At 59.6% G+C, this 22,003-nt stretch overlaps 1 protein-coding gene across 3 annotated transcripts; it reads left to right on the forward strand.

Annotated features, from left to right (window-relative positions):
- ANO9 (anoctamin 9) lies at positions 231 to 21,960 on the forward strand. 3 transcript variants are annotated; one of them, XM_018042962.1, is made up of 24 exons: positions 231 to 360; positions 7,064 to 7,138; positions 7,242 to 7,367; positions 7,551 to 7,693; positions 8,857 to 8,903; positions 9,029 to 9,087; positions 9,169 to 9,242; positions 9,459 to 9,593; positions 9,765 to 9,861; positions 9,994 to 10,054; positions 10,130 to 10,212; positions 10,486 to 10,590; positions 10,691 to 10,852; positions 10,935 to 10,971; positions 11,181 to 11,292; positions 19,281 to 19,338; positions 19,444 to 19,541; positions 19,674 to 19,801; positions 19,882 to 20,034; positions 20,313 to 20,460; positions 20,989 to 21,090; positions 21,162 to 21,255; positions 21,352 to 21,460; positions 21,532 to 21,960. In XM_018042962.1, the coding sequence occupies exons 1-24, from the start codon at positions 355 to 357 to the stop codon at positions 21,936 to 21,938; spliced, it is 2,619 nt and encodes an 872-aa protein (XP_017898451.1). In that variant the 5' UTR covers positions 231 to 354; the 3' UTR covers positions 21,939 to 21,960. The 3 variants fall into 3 exon arrangements, with proteins under 3 accessions (XP_017898451.1, XP_017898452.1, XP_017898454.1); XM_018042963.1 differs by having other exon boundaries at positions 19,483 to 19,541; XM_018042965.1 differs by having other exon boundaries at positions 232 to 360; positions 7,544 to 7,693.

Below are 22,003 nucleotides of genomic sequence, written 5' to 3' on the forward strand. Positions count from 1 at the left end.
TTATGGGAGGCGCTCCCCTCCCCCTAAAGGATGCCGATCTACCACTTTCGGCAGGGGAACGGGCCTCTGCAGGGGAGCTGAGAGCCTCTGGTGGGTGCCGCAGGCCCCGGAAGGCGTCCCAGGCCCCGGGGGAGAGGGGTGTGCCTTCCGGCCGGCAGGCACGGGCCGCTCCCCACGGCGGCACACGGACCCGAGGACGAGGAGGGCGGGGAGGAGGGAGGGGTGAGTCCCACGCGGAAGTCAGGTAGGACCGCTGGGCGGTCTCCAAGCCACGCTCGGGTTCCCAGCGGCGCTGGGGCTACCTCACCTCGGGACCCTCCGACCCTGAGCCCAGCGCGACCACCGGCCATCGGCATGCGGGTGAGTCCGCGCGGGGCCACGCCCGCCGGACCGGCGCCAGCCTCCCGCCCCGCGCCCCCGTCCCGGTCTCCCGCAGAGCCGGAGGGGGCCGGCAGGGGGTCGTGCCCCCCGCCCCGTCCCCCCGCTCCCCGGGGCTGGGGCAGGACGGAAGAAAGGGCTTGGCTCCTGCGCCGGGAGCCCCGGGGAGAACGGGGTCGGGCGGCGTGGCCACCCTCGGGCGCCGAGCCAGGAGCCGGACCCCAGACCTCGCGGCTGCGTCCGGCGGGCAGGGGGCTGGGGAGACCCAGGGTGGCCGGCAGGGCCCTCCGCTCGCTCGGGGTTCTGCCTGGGCCGGGGTGGGAGTCGCTGAAGGCTGCTGGATTCGGAATCTGGGGGCAGAGCAGGAGAGCGTCCGGGAGGACTTGCTCTCTTTCCTCCGCAAGGGACGAGGTCTCGAGGCCCGGGCAGCCGTGGGTGGCCGGGAGGAGACCCGAGCTGAGGTGGAGAGCGAAACCGGCCTCCCCGTCGCCCTCCTCCGGGCGCTCCCAGGTGTGGGCCAGGCAGGCGGCCTGGCACTCCGCCTCGGCCGCCCCAGGGCTGTGGAGCCTTGGCAGCTGAGGCTGGTTCCCAGGCCAGCCCTGTGCTGGGGGGAGGTGGGGGGCCTGGGGCTGGGGGGTGGTGGCCTGGGGATGGGGTTGGAGGGTGGGGAGGGAGCTAAGGCGAGAAAATCAGCCTTTGGGCAAAGACAGACACAGACAGCAGAGAGCGAGCTCGGCCCCAGCCAGACCTAAGCACCCCCTTCCCCTGCCACATCCCTTCCATTTCCCACCCCCCACCCCTGGCCCCAGCTGCAGTCCAAGCCCACCGCTGCCTGTGCAGCCCTCTGGTCTCAGGGCCGTTCAGTCTCTCAGGCGTGTCCGACTCTGCGACCCATGGCCTGCAGCACGCCGGGCCTCCCTGTCCATCACCAACACTGGCAGAGCTTGCTCAGGCGCATGCCCATTGAGTCGGTGATGCCATCCAACCGTCTCAACTTCCGTCGTCCCCTTCTTCGATCTTTCCCAACATCAAGGTCTTTTCCAACGAGTCAGTTCTTCGCATCAGGTGGCCAAAGGATTGGAGTTTCAGCTTCAGCATCAGTCCTTCCAATGAGTATTCAGGACTGATTTCCTGTAGGATTGACTGGTTGGATCTCCTTGCAATCCAAGGGACTCTCAGGAGCCTTCTCCAACACCACAGTTCAGAAGCCCTCTGGTCTAGCTTCTGCTAACTGCTGGGCTTACCTCCTGGTGGCCGCCCTCTTGCCCTTTACACTTCTGCAAAGCTAAAGTGCTGAGCACCGAGGCTCTGGAGCAGGTCCCTGGACACCAGCTGTGTGCTGCCCCTCAGGCCCTGTCCACACTACCAGGGGGCGGGGGCAGACTCTGGGCTCCCTCCCCTGCCAAGCAGGTACCCGCCTCTCCAGGCCCGTGTCCACTCACGCTGGGCACTGCCTGTGAGGGCTGCACTCACAGCAGGCCGCATCTGGGGTGGATGACCAGACAGACGTGTGACCTGACAAATGAGATGGATGGACAGAGGGAGGCATGGTGGGAAGGAAGGCCAAGGGAGCAGGGAGGCAGATGACAGGGCTCGGGGACAAGGGAGCCGGGGCCTCCCTGGCGGCCCAGGCGCCAGGAGGTGGCACTGCTGCCGCAGGGTGTGTCGGTTTGATCCCTGGTCAGGGGGTAAGATCCTGTATGCTTCATGGTGTGGCCCCCGAAAGATGAGGAAACAGCCAGGTGGGGGATCGCATACGTGGGCAGGCCTCTCCACATCTGAGCGTGGGGCTGATGAAACCGCTGCTTGCTGGTGGGGCCTAGCCAGGGGCGCGTGGAGTGCTGGCTGGGCTGTGGCGTGACCCTAAGCCTGAGGCAGGCCATGGATGGTCGGGGGAGGCCCCTGCCTGCTGCTGGCGGCTGGGGTGACGTCATTGCTCCAGGTAGGCTGCCCGGCCAGAAGGGTTGGGAGCTAGGGGGCAGGCACACCCGCACAGCAGTCCCCGTGCCCTGCCGGGGACCTGCAAGCTGCCTGGGGATGGACAGGCAGAGTGTGGATCCCCAGGCCTGGGCTGGTCTCCCGGGGAGCTGCAGCCTCTAAAGAAGTCAAGCAGGCAGTGGGTGTGTTGACTGGCGCTCTGGCCTGGACTCAGTCCTGGGCCTGGCCCACTGGGTGCGTGGCCTGCAGGGAGTGGGGGCTGGAAGCCCCATGGAGGACTGGAACTTCCCCCGTCCATGTGCGCAGACTTGCTGGGGAGCTGCATGTGGTGGGGCTGGGACCCCCAAGGCCAAGTGGGCCCGGGGAGCCTCTGCCCTTGCCTGGGCTCTGGGAGCCTGATGGGCACACGTGGCTTCCTGGAGGTGGGGCCTGGTGAACGGGGACAGCGGAACTCCCGGATACCTCGCCTCAGGTGCACCAGGCAGTCGGGTTGGCTGGAGGTGGGGCTGACTTTAGGGGAGCCTGGTTCTAATCCGTGAAGGCCTCTCTCCCTGGAGGACAGGTGGGCAATGGACAGCCTGATCCTGGAGCCTGGGGCCCAGGCAGGTGGCCTGGGGATGGGGCCGCTGGGCACAGAGCGTGTGGGCACCAGAGGTCCAGACGTCGAGCGTGGGGTGGCTCGACAGGACGGGGCAGGGGACTTAGGCCTGGCTGCTGCTGCTCCTGCGCCTGCCGGCCCTTTCCCTGGGGGGACCAGGTCATGACCGGGGCGGGGCTGTGTCCCAGTGATGGGGGTCAGTGCCCGTGGGACCTCTCTGGTCCAGGTCACACAGCAGCCTCCAGGGAAGGCTGACTCCCCTTTTCCAAGAGGCTCTGGGTAACGCCCCAAAGTCATGTGATGTCTTTGGGGAAAGACAGCTGCCCCAGCCTCATTTCTGGGGCCACTTGAGCGTTAGCCTCCTGCTGCTGCCTTTGGAAGCCCCTCAGGCATGGTCCTCCCCAGGCTCCCTCCTCCTGTCTGGATCCCTGTGCCGTCCCCCTCCCCGCCCGGGACCCCGTCTCCCTACCCAGGGACCCTGTCCTCCCGCCCTGGGGACCCCATCTCCCCACCCCAGGTACCCCATCTCCCCACCCCAGGTACCCCATCTTCCCGCCCCAGGGACCCTGTCTTCCCGCCCTGGGGACCCCATCTCCTCACTCAGGTACCCCATCTCCCCACCCCAGGTACCCCATCTCCCCACCCGGGGACCCTGTCTTCCTGCCCTGGGGACCCCATCTCCTCACTCAGGTACCCCATCTCCCACCCCAGGGACCCCGTCTCCCCAGCTGGGACCCCGTCTTCCTGCTGCTGGTCCTGCGCACTCTTCAGCCTCAGGCTCATGTGAGGTAGCCTCTCTTTTTCAGCCTCTGTGGGCCTCCGGCAAGGGACCCTCAGAGGGTCGTCCTGCAGGGGGTCCCGGCCCAGCAAGTGTAGGCCTCCTCCTGGGTCCGAGGTCGAGTACATGAGGACCCATTTCACTCATGAGTTTGTCCCACATGATGCTTCGCTCCTGTAGTGGGCAAGTCACAGGGCTGGCTGCTGGTGACGGAAATGCACCAACGTCCCTCGTCCCCACCTACGTGAGACCTGACTCCCTTCGCTGAGACAGGCGCCTCCGCCCAGAGCACACGCTCACAGCCCGGCCTGAGGAGGCGGCTTTCTCCTCTGGCCCTGACCCCACTGCAGGGCTGGGGCGGTGCGGGGTTGGAGCTGGGGCAGAAGAGGGCAGGGCCTGCGGAGGGGGTGAGTGCTCGCGGGGCAGACGGCTGGGCGGGCTGCACTGGGGCATGAAGACCCTGGCGTCCCGTACCCCGGAACCGGCCGTTCTGTGGCTGAGACAGAGGGGAGAGAGGGGGCAGACCCAGGCCTGGCTCTGGACCCAGTAGTTCCGGGTGTGTCTGGGGGTGGGCATTTGGGGCCGAGTCCTGGATTTAGCGAAACAAAATAAAAAACAGGTCCCCAGTAAGCTGAATTTCACACACACAACAGTATTTTTTTTTCAGTATAGGTTATGTCCCATGCAATAATTGGGACATACTTACACTAAATGGTATTTGTTGTTTATCTGAAATTCAAATGTGATGGGTGGCCTCTGTTTTCTCTGGTAGCCCTCAAGGGCAGACTGGCTGGAGCAGTCCAGTGAGGCTTTCTGGAGGAGGCAGGAATGCGCGAGGAGGAGAAGGGGAGCGGCGGGGGGGAGCCGCAGGGCAAGACCTGGCCAGGACGCCGAGTACTGGGCGGCTGCGATGCACAGGGGTGGGGGGTTGCAGGCTTGTGAGCCGGGCGGGGCTGCCCAGGGGCAGTAGTGGGTGGTGGGCTGGTGGCAGGCCCACGGTGGGATGGGGAGCCACCAGGCCCTTCAAGGAAGGCTCTCAGTGCCCCCAGGCCCTCATCCCTCGCTTCCTGTCCCTCCGGGGGTCCTCGTGCTCCCTGGGGAGCTGCTGGCTGGGACACGGCTGGGGCCCCTCTCACTGCGCACGCGGCCTGGCCAGCCCTTTGCCAGGGCTGCAGGATGCTGCCCGTGTTGCATCAAGCCCCCCAAGGCTGGGAGAGGTGGGTTCTTGCCTGAGGACACAAAGCCTCAGCACCTGCTAGGCGCTTGGCTCCGGAGGCGGTGCCTTTCCCCTACCTCGGCCCTGGGGCTTCCCCGATGACCTTCCTGCCTGCCTGCTCTGCTGCCCATCTCCTGTGCCCCGCTCTCCCTTCAGCCCAGTGGCTCTTCCAGAGCAGGGGACCTGGGTCACTTTGTCTCAAGCCCTGCTAGCCTGCTGTCTGCTCTTCGGGAATCAGTGAGGCCTAAGACGCCCCTCCCAGCTGGGTGCCAGTCCCAGCGTTTCCGCTCCCCCACCCCTGTGTGTGCTGAGTCGCTCGGACCCTGTGCGGCCCCATGGACTGTCGCCCACCAGGCTCCTCTTTCCCAGGCAAGAGTACTGGAGTGGGCTGTCCTCTCCTCCTCCCGGGGACCTTCCCGACCCAGGGGTGAGCCCCCGTCTCCCGCGTTGGCGGGCAGGCTCTTTGCCACTGGGCCACTTGGGAAGCCCCCAACTGCTGCTTGTGCAGTTTTTGCAAATCTGTGCGTTTTCCTAAAGTGTCACGGAGACAGCGCAGGGCCTGCCGGGCCTGTTGCCTGGGGCGCGGTGCAGGTGCGGAGCCTGACTCGGCCTGGACTCACGGCACCGGCTTTTCCAAGTGTATCATGCAGGCCCCCCACGGCACCATCGCCGTGTCCCCACGGCCCCTCCCGTCTGTGGTGGTCTCTCCGTCCCCCTTGTCCTTGGCTGCCTGACTCCGGGGTCTGCTCGCTGGGGCTCGCCTCCTGCTGGGATGGGGCCCTGGGCTTTCGGGACCATGAGCTGCTGCGCGCCATTGCCTGGGCCATCGTCTCCCGGGTTGGGAGCCTCTGCCAGGCCTCTCCTCTGTAAAGTGACTTGTTTCATACTTTCTTATGAAAGTTAGCCACTGAGTCCAGGCCACCCTCAACAGGGAGGATTTCACCTCCCAGAGGGAGGAGCATAGAAGGACGTTCGTTAGTGAAAGTGAAAGTGTTCGTCACTTGGTGTCGTCTGACTCTTTGCCGCCCCATGGACTGTAGCCCACCAGGCGTCCATGAGACTTCCCAGACGAGAATACCGGAGTGGGTTTCCATGTCCCTTTCCAGCGGGCCTCCCCAACCCAGGAATCAAACCCGCGACCCCTGTGTCTACAGCATCGGCAGGTGGATTCTTTACCACTAGCGCCACCTGGGAAGAAAACTGACGAGAGCTTGGATTATTCCAGTTTTGGTATGAAATGTCCAGTACTCTTGCCTGGAGAATCCTATGGACGGAGGGGCCTGGTGGGCTGCAGTCCATGGGGTCGCTGGGAGTCGGATACAACTGAGCGACTTCACTTTCACTTTTCACTTTCATGCATTGGAGAAGCAGATGGCAACCCACTCCAGTGTTCTTGCCTGGAGGATCCCAGGGACGGGGGAGCCTGGTGGGCTGCCATCTATGGGGTCACACAGGGTCGGACGCGACGGAAGCGCCTCAGCATAGCATATGCTAGTGTGTGCACCTTTGTCTGACTCCAAAGGAGGCCAGGGGGTCTGGGAGGTTTCTCCAATTCAGGCGCCAAGGCATGCACAACAGCAGCACATGGGGGTGCTGCTGAGTCACCCTGGCTTTTTTTTTTTTACACATGGCTTATTTTCAATATTATATGATTTTCAGGTGATTTACAGTATTCTGTTCCATTCAGTATTTTTATAGATCACCAGGTTTTTTTTTTTTTGGTCACAATGTGCTTGCAGGGTCTCAGTTCCCTGACCCGGGACTGAAGCCTGGCCCCGGCAAGTGCCGGGAGCTCCCACGCCTGGATGGTTAACACTGACTGTGAAACGTTTGCTGCCAAGCGGGGGGACGGTGGTGCCTGCATTTTCCAACGGCTTCACCCTCGAGTTCCATGTTTTCACCTGGGCGCTCCTCTTCTGTGAAGTGTCCATTTGCATCTTGGCCCATTTTCACTGGGCTGCCGGCCTTTTCTTCTGATTTCGGGGTGCTCTTTGTATGCTTCCAAACAAACCTTCGCCAGCCATTTGGGCTGCAGCCTCGGTGTGCCCGTAGCCCGGCTGGAAACCATCCCTTTGGTGCCAGAGCACCCGGCCTGGGAGGCGCGCTACTGTGGCAGCGAGTGCCAGCCTCTGTCCCATCTGCGCTTCACCCCCAGGGAGAAGAGAGTCTCCGGGTCCTGGTGCCGACTGAGGGTGAGAGCCTTCCGCTGATGGACGTCAATGCTTGCGAGGTGAGCCTGCATCAGCCCCTCCTGGGCTTGGTCCCACGCCCCCACGCCCTGCACCTGGCCTGCTCTGGTTGCCAGCCCTGGGCCCCATGCCTCTTTCCTCTAGACCGAGGCCCCTGAGCTGTGGGACTATGTGTTTGTGGTCGATCGTCGCACCCAGAGAAACCCCGGGCAGGTCCAGCGGCAGCGGCGGTTCCTGGAAGAGCTTGAGAACCAGGGCTTTCGCTACAAGGTGGGCGGGCTGAGGGCCCTGCCTGGGTGCAGCAGTCACAGGGGGCTGGGTGGGTCCTAGGAAGGAGTCTGGGGAGGTTGCCTGTGGCCTCATGCCAGAGATGGAGGGGACAGACTGTTGGCCTTGGATGAAGGGGGCGGGTCCCAAGGTGGGGCGGGGGCCTCATGCCGCCCCAGCCCTCAGGCAGCGGAGGACCAGGAGAAGCAGTTCCTCGGGATCCGAGCGGACAACAGCCTCTTTGACCGGTACCGGAGACTCACGGAGCCCGAGGACACTGTCCCCAGAGGGGAGCTGTCCAGGCCACCTTCCATCCAAGCCACCAACAGGTGAGAGACTGGCCCAGAGCGGGGCCAGGTGGACCCCTGCTCACCTCCATGGTGGTCCAGACAGGCAGCAAGGCTCCCAGGTATGGTCCCGGGGCAGAGGCCACAGGGGGCAACCGTCTGTGCCTTCCTTACCATGCCTGTAATACTGGGAAAATGTGCTTGAAGGTTACATCTGTGACTGTGTCCCCAGATGCAGACCAGAAGCCAGCCTTAAAGGGCAGCTGGCATTCGGAGGGGCTGGGAGGGCTCTCCTGGCTGTCCCTCCTGGGTTCTGAGGTCGTCGCCCTGGGTTCAGTCTCCACCTCTTTTCTCCAGACTGAAGGCCCTTCTCTGGACATCTGTCCCTGCCTCCCAGGCACTGCACACCTCCTGTCTCTCTCTAGGAACCTGCTCCTCCCCACTCTGATCATTTAGCCACCAAGCCAGTCCACCTGCCCTCCCCCACACCCCGCCTCCAGCACCTTCCTGGTCCTAGGCCAGCCCTCTGAACTCCCCGGGGGCCAGTCAGGGAGGTCAACAAGGAACACTCTGGGAGTTTGGATATGAGGCAATGGAGGGGGGCTTCCTGTGAGCTCAGGAGAACTGGCTGGCTTGGGAGGACACATGAGTAGTGGCAGCTTGTTGGAGCCTGGAAGGAGCAGGCTGTGGGGAGGGCCCTGGGACACCTGGGCGGCTGTGTCTCATAGCAAGGGTTCCAGAGGAGCAGGATCTAGTCAGGTGCCTGGGTGTGCCGCCTCCTGGCTGTGTGGCCTTGGCCAAGTTACTCACCCTCCCTGAGTTTCCGCCTCCCATAGGCAAAATGGCTCACAGGGGTGTAAGGAGGATTTATCTGTGCACATGAAGGGTGTGCTGTGAACACACTGGGGCTCCAGGTGGGAGGTGTGATTGGAGGTGCAGAATCCTGGAGGAAGCTGGACTGCCAGTTGTAGGGCTGAGCACTGGGGCCTTGGGACGGGAGAGACCACCCTGAGGGAGGCCCACCCCGCAACCACGGCGCAGCTGGAGCCTGGGAGCATCCGAGGAAGTGCGCTTCCAGATGAGTCCTGGATTCTGGGCTCTGGCCAGGCAGTCCCAGCTGGTCGTCTGGGGGTTCTGCCAGGATGAAGAGCAGCCTGGAACCTGGCCAGACAGAGGACCCTCCTGAACCAGCTCTTGTGTTCTAGAATCCGAATTGTCAACTTTGTCCTGAACAGCAAGACGGCAGTGGGTGGTAAGGACTGGATGGGCAGGTGGCCTGTGCCGCAGCGCTCCAGGAGGGGCGTCGCATGGGGAGAACGGGACAGAGTCCTCCCTCATCCCCGCCCCTTCTGACCTGAGAACCCCTCTGACCACCAGACACGCTCCAGGATTTGGTGAAGGATAGGGTCTTTGAGGCTGGGTTCCCCCTGCACGAGGTGAGGAGTGGGCCGGCTGGGAGGGGCCCTGAGGGCAGGACTTGAGGCAGGAAGCTCTCACTGTGTCTCACCTGTGCCCAGGGGGAGGTGCACCTAAAGAAGACATGGGCCCGGTGGAGAAGCATGTTCCAAAGGCAGCCAATTAGTGACATCAGGTACTACTGCCCTCGGGGACACACCTGCGCCCCCCGCAGGCAGGCTGCCCCTCTGTAGATACACCGATGCCTTCAGCAAACAGCTGTCTGGCGAACCATTTAGACACACATTTAGATGCCCTCGGTACCCTCCTTGCCCCCAGCATGGCGAGCTTCACCCAGGCGTTGGCCGTCACCCCTGGTGGGAGTGGCCCTGACGGGACGCTGTGCCCGTAGGGACTACTTTGGAGAGAAAGTGGCCCTGTACTTCGCCTGGCTCGGCTGGTACACTTACATGCTGGTGCCCGCCGCAGTGGTGGGCCTCATCGTCTTCCTGAGCGGGTTTTCCCAATTCGAAGCCAGCCAGATAAGGTGGGCGGGGCCAGGGAAGGGGCGGGGCCGAAGTGGAGGGTGGGGCGGGGCCAGGGAAGGGGCGGGCCTGAAGCTGAGGGTGGGCGGAGTCAGGGAAGGGGCGGTCCAGGGAGGGGCCCCTCGAGGGTCCACAGGAAAGCTCGGCGGCCAGCTCGGTCCCTGCGCCCTCAGCAAGGAGATCTGCAAGGCCCACGACATCTACATGTGCCCTCGAGGCGACCACAACCGCAGGTTCCAGCGGCTCTCAGACACCTGCGCCTATGCCAAGGTTTGCGCGGGGTGGGGGCCCTGCGGTCGCCGGTCCCGGGGAGGCGGGCCCAGCAGGTCCTCCCGGGGAAGGGGAGGCCTGGGCCGGGGGGGCGGGGAAGGCCGCCCCAGTCCCACGTGCCCCTCCCTCCAGCTCACCCACCTCTTCGACAACGAGGGCACCGTGCTGTTCGCCATCTTCATGGCGCTGTGGGGTGAGTCGCGCGGACCTGGGGTCACCTGAGCAACACACGTAGACCCGCCCCTGAGGCCTCCGCGTTCTGCCGCAGCCACCGTGTTCCTGGAGCTATGGAAGCGGGAGCGAGCCCGAGTGGTCCTTCAGTGGGAGCTGTACGGGTGGGACGAGGACCAGGTGAGGCCGACCGGCGGCTGGCTTGGGCCCTGAGAGCTGCTGAGTCCAAGGGGTTCCGTGTCCAGGGGCTTCCCGTCGAAGGTTCCCGTGTCCGAGGGGGTTCCGTGTCCGAGGGGTTCCACGTCCCAGGAGTTCTGTGTCTGAGTGGGTTCAGTGACCAACGGGTTCTTGTGTCTGAGGGGGTCCTCTGTCGGAGGGGGGAATCCTGGGCCCCAGGGGGTTCTGTGTCTGAGGCAGTTCCGGCGTCTGAGGCCAGCTGGGTGCCTGCCACAGGAGGAAATGGCTCTGGGGCTCATCGCCTGCCCGGACTACCAGCCGCGGCTGCACCAGCACTCCTACCTGCGGAGCGCCGTCATCCTTCTCCTGTCCCTCTTGATGGTAGTCCTGGGCTCCCTGACCCCGCCCACCCTGCCGCCACCCGGAGGCTGGAGAGCAGCTGCGGCAGCTCCCTGAGCCCGCCCACCCTGCCGCCACCTAGATCTGCCTCATGATCGGCATGGCCCACGTCCTGGTGGTCTACCGAGTGCTGGCTGCCGCCCTCTTCAGCTCGGCCTTGCCCTTCCTGGGGGAGCAGGTGACCACGGCTGTGGTGGTGAGCGGGGCCCTGGTTCACTACGTGACCATCATCCTCATGACCAAGGTAGGGGTCGGGCCAGGGGAGGGTGCGGGGCAGGGTGCGGCTCCGCCCAGGTCCAAGGTGAGCCCTGTCTCCCCTCCTGCAGATCAACAAATATGTGGCCCTGAAGCTTTGTGACTTTGGTGAGAGAAGGGCTTTGCGGGGAGAGGATTCAGGGTGGGGGTCTTGGAACCCTGGGGTGGGAAAATGGGGCCCATGAGAGGCCAGGGCATCCCGCCTGGGAGACAGGTGAGAGTCCCAGGTGACCCAAGTTTTCAGGATATGGACCGGCTGGGCGTGGGCTGTCACTGGGGGAAGAGCTGGGGGAACGATGGCCCACGTCTCATTCCAGAGAAGCCCAGGACCTTTTCAGAGCGAGAGAGCAAGTTCACTGTCAAGTTCTTCACTCTGCAGTTCTTTGCTCACTTCTCCTCCCTGATCTATGTCGCCTTCATCCTGGGCAGGTATGGGCCGCCGGCTCTCACGTGCTCTCTAACCCTGGAAATGGAGACACACACTCTTTTTAATTTTCAAAATGAATCAAGCTCAGAACACGTGGAAGCCTAATACCGAAATGTGTGAAAGAAGAGCGCAGTCAACCCCCGACTGTCCAGTTCACGTCCCCAGAGATGGCACTGTTTGTTGCGTCTGCCCAGATGTCTTTACACATCTAAGCTCGCACAGATGCGCCTGTTTTGGAGCGTGTGTGTGTGCCTTGGCTGGGCCGTGGCCTCGCTGCTGTGTACGTGTGATGGTCTGAGGCCGCTCTCTAGTGGCCGCGTGAGGGCTTCCCCTTGCTGTGGCTCCTGCCGCAAAGCGTGGCTCCGGGCCCATGCGCCTCAGCAGTCGCGGTGCCAGCCTCGTTGCCCTGTGGTGGCGTGTGGAATCTGCCTGGACCAGGGGCTGAAATGGTGCCCCCTGCATTGGCAGGCAGATTCTCAGCCACGGGGCCAGCAGGGAAGTCCCAGACACAGCGCTGACATACGTGGTCTGTCGTGTGAATTATCCCCTCTGCCGCCCCCTGAAAGCACACAGTAGGCACCTTCCCTGTCCGCAAGGGTGGGGAGGCTTTGTTTTTAAAGTCATACGTGAGCATTCCTTTGAGAGATGTTCTTGAATTTATTTAGCCACAGTTGGTGGCCATTCGGGTTAATTCCAGTTTTGAGCTTTGTAAGTAAAGTGGCAGTGGGCGTCTCATATACCAGGCACAGGCACACACTTCCCCTCACCTTCCCAATTCGTGGAGTTAACCTTTTGATCCAATCGACATTTTCTTGTCTTTTCGGAAGAAAGTAACCGCTCCACGAGTTCTCCGCGTTTGCTCAACTTTTGTAAGTTACACTGCTGTTGTTCAGGCGCTGAGTCGCGTGCGATTCTTTGTGACCCCCATGGACTGCAATGCACCAGCCTCCCGGTCCTTCACCGCCTCCTGGGGTTTGCTTAGACTCATTAACCCCAAACTCTCTAGCAGAACTTTGAAAACAGAAAACCCCTCCCAGTTCACTGAAAGACATCGTGAGGTCCTTGGAGAGGCTTTCCTGGCGTCTGTCCCCGTCTCCCGGCTCTGCTTGGCCTTCCCATCCTGGCGAGCCCATCCCCCTCTGCCAGGGAGGACCTCAAGTTTTCCAGGGGCTTCCTGAGAAAGGGTGCGCGGGAGATCACCTGCGCAGGTCCCTCTACTGAGGGCCTTGCTGCGCGGCTGCTGGGGGCAGGGTGCTGCGCTGGGTGTGGTCTTCCGCAGGCTTGAGGGATAGCTTCGTTGGCTTCCAGGGTTCTGCTCCACAGGCCTGACGGCAGCGCGATTCTGACTCTGCGTCTTCTCACTATCCTCCGTCTCCGGAAACCTCTTAGCAGTGTGAGTCGGTGGCTGTTTCTCATTGCACGTTGCTTCAGTAATTCACGCCTCTGTCCTCCACACACCAGCGTTTCTGTCTCTATTGGACGGTCTCCACCACCACGCAGACGCGCCTGCGTGTCCCTTTCAAACGCCCTTCTCCCTGTCGTGCCCAGTTTCTGGCGTCCCCAGCCCGTGCCTCTCCCGCCCCACACCGGGGCCGCCTCTGGCCGCTGACTGCTGCCCTCCTCCTGGCCTCTAAAGAGCACTTGACCCAGAACCCTGGTCCCTCAGAGCCCGCTCCTGCCCTGTCTCCCTCCATAGGCCTCACTCCTGCGCTGGCCAGGAATGCAGAATCCAGGCTGATCAAGTGGAAAGAAATTACCGGGTGCTCACTGGGCCTGGAGCCTCAGGTCCTTCCGTCTCAGTGATTTTCTGATGTGTCTGATAGCCCCCTCCTTTGGTTCCCCCTCTTCCCGTCTGGGAAATTCTTTTTGTTTGGAAATCGGATCTTCTGAATTTATCATCCAGTTTTCTTCGCTTTTTCCTTCCATCCTTGTCCCAGTTTCTCAGAACTTTCCTTGGAGTGCCTCCCTTCTGCTTGGGTTCTTAGTTTCAGAGGACTCCTGTCGCCCTTTCAGGGTCTTCACAGCCCCCTGTTGGTGTTGCCTGGACACCAGGGTCTTCTCGTCTGAGAACGTGGCCTCTCTTCCTGCCACTCTGGCGCTGCTTCTGTTCCTTGCAACTGTTTTATGCTCTTTTGTTGACTGGTCTCTGATTCTGGTGTTGGAGACCTTCCTTCGACGTCTTATTCTTGGACGCGTGTCTTTAACTGAGAAAGGCATGTGCCAGGGTGCTCTGGACCACGTGTCTCCTGTTGGGGCCTCTTGCTCTGTCAGTTCCCGAAGGGGAATCCCTGGTGTCCTGCCTGGAGGAAGGAGGATGCCTTTGGTATGCTGGGAGCCCAGCTGGGGGAGGGATAGCGCGGGGTCTCGGTGTCCATTGGCTCAACCCTGAGATCTGAGTCTTTGGTTGTTCAACCCCCTGGAAGTGTCTCTATCTTTTCGCTTGTGTAGGGGGATTAGAGGTCAGATAGGAGGCCCAGGGGTTCAGCCAGGTGTGCATCCCATCCAGCGGGTGCCCCTGGCTGACCAGCGGGGCCCAAGTCCTGGGTGCTCCGGGCGAGGCAGGGCTGCCGGCTGTTCGGAGGGGCTGCCGGCTGTTCAGACGTCAGCCCTGCAGGTTTGATCCAGCAGGATGTGTCGAGTGGGCTGCAGGCCTCTCCAGTTCCCTCCCAGCTCTGAGGTGATGCCCGGCCATGGGTGTCGGCAGCCAGCCGTTTCAATCGAAAGTTGGGAGTGTACATTTACGCGGAGGTGAGCATTGCTAAAGCAACCTCCAGAAGCACTGTGGTGACTCACAGAGACGCACCCCTGCTGATCTGACCAACAAACGCTCCTCATCTTTCAACGCGCCTTATTAAAACCTATTAGTGAGAATCCAGCTTCTTCCCAGATACTTATTGGTCATTAAATTTCCGTTTCTATAAACTGTTCACATCATCTGAGCATTTCCGTAATCTCAAGATCAAATGGGTTCTCTTTTGGCGTTCTTAAAATCACGTCATATTTTACTTTGCTTCTTTTTTGACCGTTTCTTTGTCGAGCAGCTCCTCATTGTTCCTGTTGTTTCCAGCTGCCTTTCCCCCCTTGCATGTCTGTGCAAACTGTCTGTTGCGCGGGGTCCCTTTGTCCATGGGCCTCCTTGGGAGCCCTGCCCTCTCCCACCCTGGGCTGCTTGCTCTCCGCGCCTCCTGTACATCTGTCTTCTTGGAGCTTCCATTGCTGCTTTCCTGGGTGAGGACCATCACTTTCTGATTCCCAAGCCCCCTTCTTTCTTGGTTTTCGCTTTCATTTATTCTGAGAAGGTACATCGGAGAGGTAAGCTTTCTGAATTCTTCTGTGTCTCAAGGCGTCATGTTCTGCCCTGGCACGTGACTGATACGGCTGGGTAGAGAAGTCTAGCTTCCAAACAGTTTTCCCTCGTAGAACTTCAAAGACATGGCTCCTTTCTCGTTGAACGTGCAAAATGGGTGATGAGAAGGGTGCAGAAAGTCTGAGTCTTGTTTTTTCCTAGTTGACCTAGATTTTTTTCCCTCTGGCAGAGGGATCTTCTGTTTGAAGTTAGGGTCCTCTCTTTAAGCAGGGGGACACTCGGGGTGAGTCTTTCCTTCCCACACTGTGCTGGGCAGTTGTCGGCACCTTCCAGTGAAAGAGCCAAGTCCTGCTTAAGCTCGCGAACTTTTCTTCTTTTTAACCTCAGGCCTGTAAGCTTTCCCCTCGCTTCCCCTTCCTGTGAGTGCTGGTCCTCCCGGGCTGTCCTCCGCGCCTCTGCCTTTCTCTCTCGTGTGGCCCGTCTCTCTGCCTCTGCACTCCACGTCTGGAGGAAGTTCTCTCACTTTGTCTTTTTTGCCTTCTGTTGTTTTCTTTTAAGAATTTTAAGACAAAGTCTTAATTTCTGAGAGATTTTTGGTCTTTGTTATCCTTATGGTGCCCTTTTCTTGTTTCCACAGATACAGTACGCTCTTGAAGACATCAATGTTCTTTTTTCCCTTTAAGTTTTCTTCTTTTAAATATTTGTTTGGCTGCACCATGTCTTCGTTGCGGCCTGTGGGATCTAGTACCCTGACCAGGGATTGAGCCGGGGTCCCCGGGACGGGGGGCTCGGAGTCCTAGCCGCTGGGCCACCAGAGGAATCCCATTTCCTCTCCTCGTCTCATTTCCTAAAGGGTCCATCTTCCTGGCCCTTCGCCGCAGTCTCTTTCTGTTGTCCAGCTGCTTTTCCTCACGACTGAAGATTTGCAGCCCTCCACTGACTCTGGATAACGAAGGACTCAGTTGATTCCCCCTGGCGGGTGGAATATGTCTCTATGATAATGACTCACGCCACGGACACTCACACATTCTGTCCTAGGTCATGTTCGTCAACATGCCCTGCGGGGCAGGGACTGCAAACCCCATTTCACAGATGGGGTGAAGCTCCTCAGGGTCACACAGTCAGCAGGCGGAGGAGCAGACGAGGCCGACCCTGGCTCCTCCCGTGCGCCGTCCCTGCAGGCTGCGCTTCCAGGCGAGGAGGCGAAAGCCTAGGCAGTCTCTCGTGTTCCTCTGAAGGCAGCTTCTTTTTGTTACGAGGTTTATCAGTACGTTTCTTCACAGTTCCTGTTTCTCATGCCACGCTCAAAAAGGCCTCCCCCTCCTCAGAATTAACAGTGTGTTCAGCTGTGGTTTCCTTTGTGCTTACGGTGTCAATAGTTTAAACACTCAGATCTTTGATCTGCAGGAACTGGTTCTGCAGCAAGGGGCACAGGAGGGAAGCTTGTTTTGTTTCCAAGTGACAGCTAGCTGTCCCCAAACCATCTGCTGACTATCCCGTCACCAACACCACCTTCTGCACACACCAAGTCCCATCATTTGCCTGGATGTTTCGCTCTCTCTGTGAATTCCGGTCATTATACTCTAGTATCTTACTGTGTAAATTTTACTCTGTTACGCTTTACTAGCATTAATTTTATTTTTCTCTTCTTTTTCACTTTTCCTTTTTTGTAGTTATTTACATGTTTATTCTTCTAGACGAACTTTCATTTTTGTCAAACTCCATCAAAATTCTGTGGGGTTTGCCTTAGGATTGCAGGGAAGCTATACATTCTTCTAGGGAGAACTGACCTACATACTGTATTAATTTTCTTTTACCACAACTTAGTGCCTTTAAACAGTACACGTTATGGACAGTTCTAGAGGCCGAGTCCAGAAGGGGTCTTGCTGGACTGAAGTCAAGGTGTGAGCAGGGCTGCATTCTTTCTGGAGACCCCCGGGGAGAATCCGCGCTGTTGCTCCCTGCGGCTTCTGGAGGCTGCCTGGAGTCCGTGGCTCCTGGCCCCTTCCTCCTGTCTGCACAGCCAGGGGCGTCAGGCTGAGTCCCTTTCGTTTCGTCGTCCCCGACTCTCCTCCTCCCTCAGTTAAGGGCTCTGGTGATTAAAGTGGGCACACGTACATCACCCAGGACTCTCTGTCCATTTTAAGGTCTGCTGACTGGCACGCTTAATGCTGCCGTGTCCCATAACGAATGCCAGGAGTCACGATGTGGACGTCCTTGGGGGCCTGTCGTTCTGTCTGTCTCAAGCATACGATCCTAATTTTTTCTACCAAAGAACAAGGCTTCTCTATTCGAGTCTTGTTTGGATGCTCTTTAGCTGGCATGTGAACTCCGCTCTCAGCTCAGTCGCTCAGTCGTGTCCGACTCTCAGTGACCCCATGGACTGCAGCACGCCAGGCTTCCCCGTCCACCACCAGCCTCCAGAGCTTGCTCAAACTCACGCCCATCAAGTCGGCGATGCCATCCAAGCATCTTGTCCTCTGTCGTCCCCGTCTCCTCCTGCCTTCAGTCTTTGCCAGCATGATTTTCTTTTCTAATGAGTCAGCTCTTCTCATCAGGTGGCCAAACTATTGGAGTCTTAGCTTCAGCACCAGTCCTTCCAATGAATATTCAGAACTGATTTCCTTTCGCATTGACTGGTTGGATCTCCTTGTAGTCCGAGGGACTCTCAAGAGTCTTCTCCAATAACACAGTTCAAAAGCATCAATTCTTCGGTGTTCAGCTTTCTTTATAGTCCAACTCTCACATCCATACATGACAGTTGGAAAAACCATAGCTTTGACTAGACGGACCTTTGTCAGCAAAGTGATGTCTCTGCTTTTGAATATGCTGTCTAGGTTGGTCATAGCTTTTTTTCCAAGGAGCAAGCATCTTTTAATTTCATGGCTGTAGTCACCATCTGCAGTAATTTTGGAGCCCAAGAAAATAAAGTCTGTCACTGTTCCCATTGTTTCCCCATCTATTTGCCATGAAGTGATGGGACCAGATGCCATGATCTTAGTTTTCTGAATGCTGAGCTTTAAGCCAACTTTTTCACTCTCCCCTTTCACTTTCATCAAGAGGCTCTTTAGTTCTTCTTCGCTTTCTGTGCCATCTGCATATCTGAGGTTATTGATATTTCTCCTGGCAATCTTGACTCCAGCTTGTGCTTCATCCAGCCCAGCATGTTGTGTGATGTACTCTGCATATAAGTTAAATAAGCAGGGTGACAATATATAGCTTTGACATTTTTCTTTCCCAGTTTGGAACCAGTCTGTTGTTCCATGGCCAGTTCTAACTGTTGCTTCTTAACCGGCTTACAGATTTCTCACGAGACAGGTCAGGTGGTCTGGTATTCCCATCTCTGGAATTTTCCACAGTTTGTTGTGATCCACACAGTCAAAGGCTTTGGTATAGTCAATAAAGCAGAAGTAGATGTTTTTCTGGAACTCTCTTGCTTTTTCCATGATCCAGCGGATGTTGGCAATTTGAACTCTGGTTCCTCTGCCTTTTCTAAAACCAGCTTGAACATCTGGAAGTTCACGGTTCACGTATTGCTGAAGCCTGGCTTGGAGAATTTTGAACATTACTTAACTAGCGTGTGAGATGAGTGCAGTTGTGTGGTAGTTTGAGCATTCTTTGGCATTCCCTTTCCTTGACTGGAATGAAAACGGACCTTTTCCAGTCCTGTGGCCACTGCTGAGTTTTTCCAGTGTGTTGGCATATTGAGTGCAGCACTTTCACAGCATCATCTTTCAGGATTTGAAACAGCTCAACTGGAATTCCATCACCTCCAGTAGCTTTGTTTGTAGTGATGCTTCCTAAGGCCCTCTTGACTTCACATTCCAGGATGTCTGGCTTTAGGTGAGTGATCACACCATCATGGTTATCTGGGTCGTGAAGTTCTTTATTGTACAGTTCTTCTGTGTATTCTTACCACCTCTTCTTAGTCTCTTCTGCTTCTGTTAGGTCCATACCATTTCTGTCCTTTATTTTGCCCATCTTTGCATGAAATGTTCCCTTGGTATCTCTGATTTTCTTGAAGAGATCTAGTCTTTCCCATTCTATTGTTTTCCTCTATTTCTTTGCACTGATCACTGGGAGAGGCTTTCTTATCTCTCCTTGCTATTCTTTGGAACTCTGCATTCAGATGGGTATGTCTTTCCTTTTCCCCTTTGCCTTTTGCTTCTCTTTTCTCAGCCATTTTTAAGGCCTCTTCAGACAACCATGGCAACCCACTGCAGTGTTCTTGCCTGGAGAATCCCAGGGACAGAGGAGCCTAGTGGGCTGCCGTCTATGGGGTCGCACAGGGTCGGACAAGACTGAAGCAACTTAGCAGCAGCAGCAGAACCATTTTGCCTTTTTGCATTTCTTTTTCTTGGGGATGGTCTTGATCACTGCCTCCTGTACAATGTCATGAACCTCTGTCCACAGTTCTTCAGGTACTGTGTCTATCAGATCTAATCCCTTGAATCTGTTTGTCACTTCCACTGTATAATCGTAAGGGGTCTGATTTAGGTCACACCTGAATGGTCTAGCGGTTTGTGTGTGCCAGCACGTGCCCACAGGTGTGTCTGGGCGCAAGGCTCACATCTGGCCGCTGCTCACCTGTGGGGCGGGTCTGCTTCCCTCCCCTCCAGGGCCCACTGTGCCCCGATCCCACTCTTGTCCTGCCGCCTCCCTCAGCCTGGCTGTCCTCCACAGGATCAACGGTCATCCCGGGAAGTCAGTGCGCCTGGCGGGGCTGTGGAAGCTGGAGGAGGTCAGCCCGTCCCGGTGCCCTACTGCCCTCTTCCCTAACTGCCCTCCCTCCTGGCCTCTGCCCGTGCCCCGTGCCCGCGCGCACCTCCCGCCCTTGCCTCTGCAGTGCCACCTCAGCGGCTGCATGATGGACCTGTTCGTGCAGATGGCCGTCATCATGGGTCTGAAGCAAACGCTCAGCAACTGCGTGGAGTATCTGAAGCCGTGAGGACACCCCCCAGCCCCGCCCGGGCGCCGCCCACCGCAGGGAGTCCCGCCCCGCAGCGCGCCCCGCCCCCGCCCCTCGCCCCGCCCCCTGCTCCTCCCCGTTCTCCCCCCGGTTCTCCTGACCCGTAGGTGGCTGGCGCACAAGTGTCGCTCCTTGCGGGCCCCGTCTCAGGACCCCGAGCTGGACCGCTGGCAGCGCAACTATCGCCTGAACCCAACCTACACCTTCAGCCTGTTCGACGAGTTCATGGAGATGAGTACGCGGGGTGGGGCTGCGGGCCGAGGGGCAGGCCGAGGGGCCGGCGAGGAGGCGCAGGCTGACCGCCCGCGCCCGCAGTGATTCAGTACGGATTCACCACCGTCTTCGTGGCTGCCTTCCCGCTCGCGCCGCTGCTCGCGCTCTTCAGCAACCTCGTGGAGATCCGCCTGGACGCCATCAAGATGGTGCGGCTGCAGCGGCGCCTGGTGCCACGCAAGGCCAAGGACATCGGTCAGGGGCCGGCCAGGGGCGGGGCGGCCAGCGCGCCAGTCTCCCTGAAACCCCAGCTCTAAGCCTTGGGGGCAGGAGGGGCCCTCACCCCGCGGCGGCCCCCAGCCCTTCCCAGGGTCTGCATGGGTTGGGGGTTGAGCCCAGGCCCCAGGAAGAGGAGGGGCTGGCATGCCCCCACCAACCCCCCCCCACGCCCCCCCCCCCAGCATTGGGGAATCAATGGGGCCGGGGGAGGAGGCTCGTAGGCAGACCAGGCCTCCCTCCCTCCCGTGGCCCAGGGGCCTGGCTGCACGTGCTGGAGATCATTGGCGTGCTGGCGGTCATCGCCAACGGGATGGTCATCGCCTTCACGTCTGAGTTCATCCCCCGCACGGTGTACAAGCACCGCTACGGCCCCTGCCGGAGAGGCGCCCAGTCTGAAGTCGAGTAAGAGGACGCTGCCACACCGCCCCTGGGGGAGTCTCCAACTGTCCAGAGGCCCCTGCGAAACTGGCCCCACCCCAGGGGAGCCCAGGGCAGGGCTCGATGCTCCCAGCTTCTCCTGGGGTGGTCTGCTCCCGCCCTGTGCCGACCTGCAGACCCGGGGTGGAGCCTGGGAGTGCGGACTGGACCCCAGGAGGGCATTAGTGTCCCAGAGCTAGCCGCCTTCTGAGCAAGCGCCGTGGGAGTGACTCCCCTTCCGAAGTCAGGCGCTTTGTGGGGTCTGCACGCTGTCCTCATCCAGCTCCTCCAGCCCTTCGGGGGGCTAGGTCTCCAGGGGTCTCTCCTAGGAAGGCTCCCCCAGCCCCTACGAGTCCCTTCAGCCTCCCCGAGGGCCCATCTCCCATGTACAGAGGAGGAGGAGAGGGTCTGCACCGTGGCCCACCCTGACGGCCCCCACCGCGTCGGGCTGGATTCGAGCCAGCACCCTGGAAGCCTGAGGGGCCACACCAAGCTCCTGTCCTCTGCCCACAGCTGCTTCACCGGCTATGTCAACCACAGTCTGTCTGTGTTCTACACCAAAGACTTCCAGGATCCTGCCAAAATCGAGGGCTGGGAGAATGTGACCGAGTGCAGGTTTGGACCCCCACCCCCTGTGAGCACCCTTTGAACTTCTGACCCCTGACCTCATCTGCTCCCCACCCCAGGTACCGGGACTATTTCTCTGCCCAGGACTCCAACTTCTCGGAGCAGCACTGGTTCCTCCTGGCGATCCGCCTGGCCTTCCTCATCCTCTTCGAGGTGAGCCCGCACGGCAGGGACCCTGGAGTGGGGCAGCTCTCTGACCCTTGATGTCCCTGTGCAGCCCTTCTGACGTCCCCTGTCTGCCGTCCCCAGCACGTGGCCTTATGCATCAAGCTCATTGCGGCCTGGTTCGTACCCGATGTCCCACAGTCTGTGAAGAATGAAGTCCTGAAGAAGAAGTACCAGAGACTGGGGCAAAAAAGGTGGAGAGGCGGGGCTGGCTGGGAGTGGGGAGGGGCTGGGGTGGGCCCACTCAACCCCTTTCCTGCCTCCAGCTGCAGCCCCAAGAGCACGGACGTGTAGGGGACCCGGCGCAGGTGGTGCCTGGAGTCCCACGACTCAGGAGCTGCCACACCGCCTCCCACCCCAGCCTGGCTGGCTGTGTGTGGGGAGCTTTAAGAAGACCCGAGTGCTTGTGGGGGCCCTGGGGGCCCGTGTGTGTTTGGGGTGTCTGTGGACTGCACCCTTGTCCGTGGTCTGCGAGGCCTGCTCCATGCGTTAGGGCTCAGGCTTGGCACTGTGACTTCAACTCTCAGGGGCCCCTGCCAGCCCTAGAAGGGGAGGGCGGGCAGCGGCAGAGGCTCCCGCGCAGCCACGGTGCAGGGGGCCGCCCTCTCACTTCTGGGCCCCAGATCTTGCCCCACCCCCTGGCTCCCTTCAAGCAGCAGAATTTTCTGTAATGAAATAAATTTTTTCTGTAGATTTCTGGGTCTCTGATGGATTATGTCTGCCCTCGGGGCTAGCA

This window comes from Capra hircus, chromosome 29 (assembly GCF_001704415.2).
Source record: "Capra hircus breed San Clemente chromosome 29, ASM170441v1, whole genome shotgun sequence".
NCBI classification, from domain to species: domain Eukaryota; kingdom Metazoa; phylum Chordata; class Mammalia; order Artiodactyla; family Bovidae; genus Capra; species Capra hircus.

Coding starts and splice junctions, on each gene's coding strand:
- ANO9 (XM_018042962.1), top strand. Junction 19,542..19,673: donor TGCGTGGAGTATCTGAAGCC/GTGAGGACACCC, acceptor CCTGACCCGTAG/GTGGCTGGCGCACAAGTGTC. Junction 19,802..19,881: donor CGACGAGTTCATGGAGATGA/GTACGCGGGGTG, acceptor CCGCGCCCGCAG/TGATTCAGTACGGATTCACC.